This window comes from Suricata suricatta, chromosome 9, assembly GCF_006229205.1.
Source record: "Suricata suricatta isolate VVHF042 chromosome 9, meerkat_22Aug2017_6uvM2_HiC, whole genome shotgun sequence".
NCBI lineage: Eukaryota > Metazoa > Chordata > Mammalia > Carnivora > Herpestidae > Suricata > Suricata suricatta.
In genome coordinates, this window is record NC_043708.1 from 73,614,810 (window position 1) to 73,621,152 (window position 6,343).

Consider the following 6,343-nt stretch of genomic DNA (forward strand, 5'->3'; position numbering starts at 1 on the left):
GCTTCACCCCACAAGTGCCCCCACAATGACCATCACCCCCTCCCCCTGCTGTCCATGGTTCGCTTTCAGTATTCAGAAGTCTCCCTTGATCTGTGTCCCTCACTCTCCCCCACTCTCTTTCCCCTTTCCTCTCCCCATGGTCCCCTGCCCCGGAGTCACAAAAAAACACAATTTTAATGTTGCAGAATATGACAGGTAAAAGAAAAAGAAAATAAAACATTGGGGGAGATATTTTCAACACAAATATACATGAGTCTGGGAAACCAATAGGACAAAACAATATTCTATCTATGAAGATAGGAAGGAAAAACATTGCAGCAAAGGTTCTGCTTCAGAAAAAATAACTGACCACTTTTTGCCCACCCTAAACCATGTTTTCCTTTCTCTGATGGGTGTTCTCCATCTCCTCCATTTGGGAAATGCCTCGCCTCAACTTCATGTAGTTCATTGGAGCCTCTCAGCCACATTACCTTGCCCTGCCCACTTGAGAGAACATGTGACCCCCAGACCAGGCCCACGAGTGACCTGTCATGGAGCAAAAATCATGCCAGGTAGAATCCTTTCATTGGGTTTTAATATGGACACAAAGAAAAAAAGTTTTCTATGAGATTGCTCTGCTGGAATGATTTCAACTTGGAGCTATTTGCAGCCTCTCCTCTCTCCCAACACCATACATAAAGAAATCCAGGTGCAAAACAAGAAAATGAAACCAATGTATAAAGAAAAACAGAGTTACAAGAGAGAGGAAGGAGAGAAAAAGATAGAAGAGCAAGAGAAAGGGAGTGAATGAGAGCAAAATCTGTAAGTGTGAAATTGAGTGAATCCCTGGAGTTCACACAGCTGATACCACTATTGAACATCCCAATATCCAGTCAATAAATTCTTTTCTTATACTTTTTTCCTTTTACCTGTGGTTTTTAAAAATGCACACAACATCTTAAGCAGTTTAAACTCTATAATTCGGTGATGTTAAGTGTATTTACACTGCACATTGTTGTACAACATCTCTCGATCTTTTTCCCCTAAAAAAATACATTGATGTTTAGTTATTTTAAGTTAGTTTACACTGGGTTCCTAACACATGTAATTCAAAGTGTTCAGGTTAATAACATTTGAAAATTTACAATATATAAAATTTGAAGAAATTTAAAATAAGATTTTTTATCTCTTTGTCTTTTATTTTTTAAATTAAAAGCATGGGGATTAATCTCATGAACTATGAGATCATGACCTAAGCAAAAATCAAGAGTTGGAGGGTTAAACAACTGAGCCACGAAGACGTACCTCTTTGTCTTCTAAATTGGCAAATATTTTTAATAAATGGTCATATTCAGTCTTTTTGGAAAGGTACTAAAGTGGATATACTACTTAGCAGGTAAAAATCTTTTGGGAGAATGTGAATTAAGAATGAAAATTATTATCCACTACTAATTACAAATATATCAATCTCTAAGGGAAGTAATCTGAAATAGAGATAATATATATGTAAGATTTCCAAGACAGAGTAAAAACTCAAACATAATCTAATTGATCAATGCCAAGGTAATCATAAAGATAATTATGAAAGTCATATATTGCATTACTATGTGTGTATTTAAAATTATTTTCTCCTATAATATTTGATAATGTGAAAATGTTCTCTGAATGGAATATTCATCAAAAAGGCAGTATAAAAATGTCGAGACCACTAAATCTCCCTTATATAAATATATATTTTTATTTGGGCACAGAAAAACACTAGAAAGAAGTATATTTCCATAGTAAGTAATATTACCACTAATTATCTCCATATGATGATTTTATGGGAGGTTTCTATTTCATCATCCCTATTCAAAGTAAACTTCTTTTACTAGAAGAAAATAATTGGTATCAGAAAAATAATATTTTCTTAAGCAAATAATAAGACATGGAGGATTTTACATCAGAAATAATGGGAAATACACTCTTCTTAGAACTGGGAATGTATTTATCAATACCCTTCTGATTACAGAAGTCAAAACCACACATAAACAAACTTAAGCAAGAAGGTTAATGTATTGGCCCATTTATTAGCTCAGATGGTCTTGGAGAGCAAGAATGAAGCCGAATGCTGAAGACTACTAGAACCAAGAAATTGGCGACTGCCAAGCTTCTATCTTTAAATCCTATGTTTTCTCTCACATATGTTTTGTTCAGTATCCCACACTTGATTTTGAACAGCAAGAAATAGGATTGCCAGCCATTCCTCCATATCACAGTTCCAAAAGGGATGAGCTTATTTTCTCTCTGTTCCTGAGTCAAATATTCTGAAGAAAAGCTCAGATTTGGCCCATCGTGGTCAGAGGCTCATACCTGAACCCTTCTACCATGGCTAAGAGATGTGTCATTATGACTTGGTTCAGAAGCCCATCCTTTGAACAAACAGAAGTAGTCAGAGAGGTAGGATTTACATGTCTCCTTCTAATCATACCACGAAGTTACTACAAGAGAAAGCTATGCTTACCAGGAGAAGGGGGTTGCTGATTTGAGCAAACAACAGAAGAATTCCACTAGAAGCAGTTATTTCTTCAGAGTAAAAATAATGATACAGAAAATTTTCAGGTACGATGCAGTTGGGGAATCTGTCTTATCATACATATAGCCCTGATTGGGGGGGTGGGGGGGAAGGAGGAAGACAAAAGACTGGGAGAGGTAGGCATTTTTTAATCAACACACTTCAACAGTGAGGGGTCTGGGAATCCCTACTAGCCCTACCGAACATTACTCAATCAGTAAAAGAGAAACCTGAGTGGAATTTCCACGTTAAAAACCCTACTGCCAAACAAATCTTATGAGACTAAGCATAAGTGCCTGCTAGTAAAGGGTTTTCTAAGTGTCCAACAGGGGGCTCCAAAAAAATGAATGAATGATACAAGAGCAATGGAAATCAAAAGAAAAGGAAAATAAATTATCAAGTGAAATAAACTATAAGGTAAATAAGGACCACTTATAAGACAACAGGAATATTGATAACCTGGTTAAGGAGTATGTAGAAAAATATGTAAGGTTGAGAGTTGTTTGTACTAAATCTCTGAGAATGAGACTTGGTTCCTCTTTGTTAAAATGGACATGTACTGAAATTTCTAAACCCATGGACACAAATCCCTCACTCCTATAGAATATACTATAGACACATATAAAACACCTCCCAAACTAAAAGTTACCTTCCAATGACTCAAATCATGTCAATGATATGGGAATAGTATTTTTTCATCAGAGAAAAAGGAAGAACCTGGCTACTTACAAACAAAAATAAGAATGAATCTTAAAGAACACAGAAGTTAGATACTCTGAATCTGAAACAGAGTATAAACAAATTTCAAAATTAAATCTTGTGAGACCAACCAGCACTGTCCAGACAGAAAGGTGGCCTGGCCTAAGGATTCTATTTTTCCACTTGTGATCGTAGGAATATCCTCATACACATCAAAACCTAATCTGATTATTTGAATATCCAGCTAAGTCCTCTTACTCTAATTCCCTCCTCATTAAATCCTTATCATGCCTTGCCTGATCATAAACTTCCGTATACTGAAATAATAATTTATGCTTAAATGAAAGTTAAGACCACTCACTGATTTGTTACAGCAAATTAATAAATTGACATCTTGATATAGATATATTTCTATCTAGTAGCAACTTGCTTAGTGTCAGTCAGCATTCCCTTATATAACCCATTCAGACAATGAAGGGACCCAATTTGTAATCTAGACCACAGTAAATTCGTCAATCTAATGTCTCTTGAGAGACAAACAATTGCCCTTTTCTGGGAGCTACTTTGTATCACACCACATGCCTCCTTCAACCATAGGCAGCAACACAATTTCTCAGAACCCTTTAAGATTTCTAAAGAACCTTGTTATTTTAATCTGGGACAACTAAATGGTAGTAAGGTACTTGGAAACTTGTACTGAACCCATAGAAATGTAATATTACTTCAAGTCAATCAGGAAATTTTGTAATAATTTCTCATTTAAGAAATCCTTCTATAAATAATAAATCGACTGCATACTTTCCTCATTGCCACTTTCATTTCTTTGTTCCTGAATGTGTAGATGAGTGAATTAAAAAAAGGAGTAAGAACTGCATCAAAAACAGCAAGGTATTTGTCTAGGTGTGAGGTAGGGTGAGGCCAGATATAAATGAAGACACAAGGACCAAAGAACAAAATCACCACCATGACATGAGTTGACAAAGTGGAGAGGGCCTTAGATGAGCCTCCTGAAGAGTGTTTCTGAACAGTGATCAGGATAGAAATGTATGAGACAATCAATATGAAGAATGACCCCAGGGATATGAACCCACTGTTGGCTATGACCATGAACTCTAGACTGGAAGTGTCTGTGCAGGCAAGTTTGATGAACCGAGGAAAGTCACAATAAAAGCTGTCTAACACGTTAGGGCCACAGAATGGCAATTTTATAACAAAAACCAGTTGAATCCCAGAGTGGGCCAAGCCAATTACCCATGCAGCAACTGAAAGCAAAATACACATTTTTCGGTTCATAACAGTCAAATAGTGCAGAGGCTTACATATGGCAACATATCTGTCAAAGGCCATGGCAATGAGCAGCACCATCTCCACACCACCAATGACGTGGATAAAGAAGATTTGAGTTATGCAGCCACCAAAGGAGATGTTTTTACGCTTTCTGAAAATGTCATAAATCATCCTGGGAGAAATGACAGAAGAAATTCCCAGGTCAATGAAGGAGAGATGAACCAACAGAAAGTACATTGGGGACTGTAAATAAGGGTCAGAAGTCACAGTGAGCATAACGAGGGAGTTTCCCATCATGCTTGCCACATAAAACGTGGAGGAGAACACAAAGAGGAGAAGTTGGATCTCCCAGGAATCGGTGAGTCCCACGAACACAAACTCTGACACCACAGAGTCATTCGCTTCATCCATTGATTTATCAGCTTGAATGCTTCCAGATAAAATAAAATAAAAACTACAATGAGAATGTTAATAAAGTTCTACATTAAAATGATTCATTAATCAAGGATATTCACATTATGAAAACAATATGTCCCCTCAATTCCTTCTCAGGTTCATTATTAAATATGCATTTTACCTGGGGTCACCTAAAGCAGTTGAGTCACTTCCACATGCAATATCCCTAACACCATGGCTTCCAGGACTACTGATCTATAAATGAGAAAATGAAACAAATATGAAAACATGGATGTGTATAGCAAGGACCGGGAGAAGCAGGGAGGGTGGTGCAATGCAACACAAACAGAAATAGAAAGAAGAGGTAAAAATTGCATTTGCCAGAATGCACTGGTACTATTTTTTTTATTTTTTTAAGTTTATGTATTTACTTTGAGTGAGACAGCATAGAGGAGGAGGGGCAAAGAGAGAAGGAGAGAGAGATAGAGAGAGAGAGCCAGCATAATGAGGGACTTCCAAGGAGACTCTCTGATGTCAGCACAGAGCACAGTACAGTGCTTGAATCCACCAACCATGAGATCATAACCTAAGCCAAAGTCAGACGCTTACCAATGAGCCACCCAGGGGCCCCTCACTGGTACTAGTTTAATTATTCATCAAACAATTCTTCAGCCATTCAGGTTTCTTATTTCTTACCCTCAACTCATCTCAGGCACATATTATATGTCTTCTAGTCAGTCTTATGCCTCTACCTACATTCACATTTGCAATTCACACTGAGCCTACAGGATAGTCGTGAGCCTAAGGAAACCAGGCATAGGGTATAGAGGTGACTTGGATGGATGACAGGATCATGCCAACTGTAGAATAGATATTGACAGCACAGAGTATTTGCATGACAATCAGAACGTACTAGTATCTAGTAGGATGGTTAGCAGCCAGGACATAGCAAAGATGTGCAAGGTGGAAGGGAGTGTTATGGGAAGTCAGAGAAGTTAAGGAAGCCAATTTGATTCATCTTTCCTGATTCTCCATACTCTCTGAGGTTTTTGAACCTTGTTTATAGCTATTGGAGCCCTAAGCTTTTTGGAATTTGAAAGAAGATATGCCTACTAGTGTCACAATTAGCACATAACCATTGAGTTTCTCTGTTCTGTTCATCAACCTTAGTCTCTTTTGTTCTTCTTGTCTCATCTCTTCCACTTTAAATCTCCCAGTTGTCTGGGATCCAATGCCACGTCTGACTGTTCCCTTACCCTAATTCTGTATGACTACATGAATCTCTCTGGTTCTTACTCATTTTTTTCAGAGAATAAAATGTTACCATCAAGAAGACATATTCTCTTGCCCGTGTGTCAAACTCTGCGTCTCAAGTCCTCTTGCTTCCGTAATAGTTAGATTTGTTGCTAAAAGGTGAAGTGATCTGAA

The 6,343-nt window shown here is 37.5% G+C and overlaps 1 protein-coding gene across 1 annotated transcript; it reads right to left on the reverse strand.

The window, feature by feature from the left end:
- Positions 1–3,991: 3,991 nt before the first annotated feature.
- Positions 3,992–4,930, reverse strand: LOC115300963 (olfactory receptor 4F3/4F16/4F29-like). The gene has a single exon (XM_029950578.1). The coding sequence runs from the start codon at positions 4,928–4,930 to the stop codon at positions 3,992–3,994; it is 939 nt and encodes a 312-aa protein (XP_029806438.1).
- Positions 4,931–6,343: the final 1,413 nt, after the last annotated feature.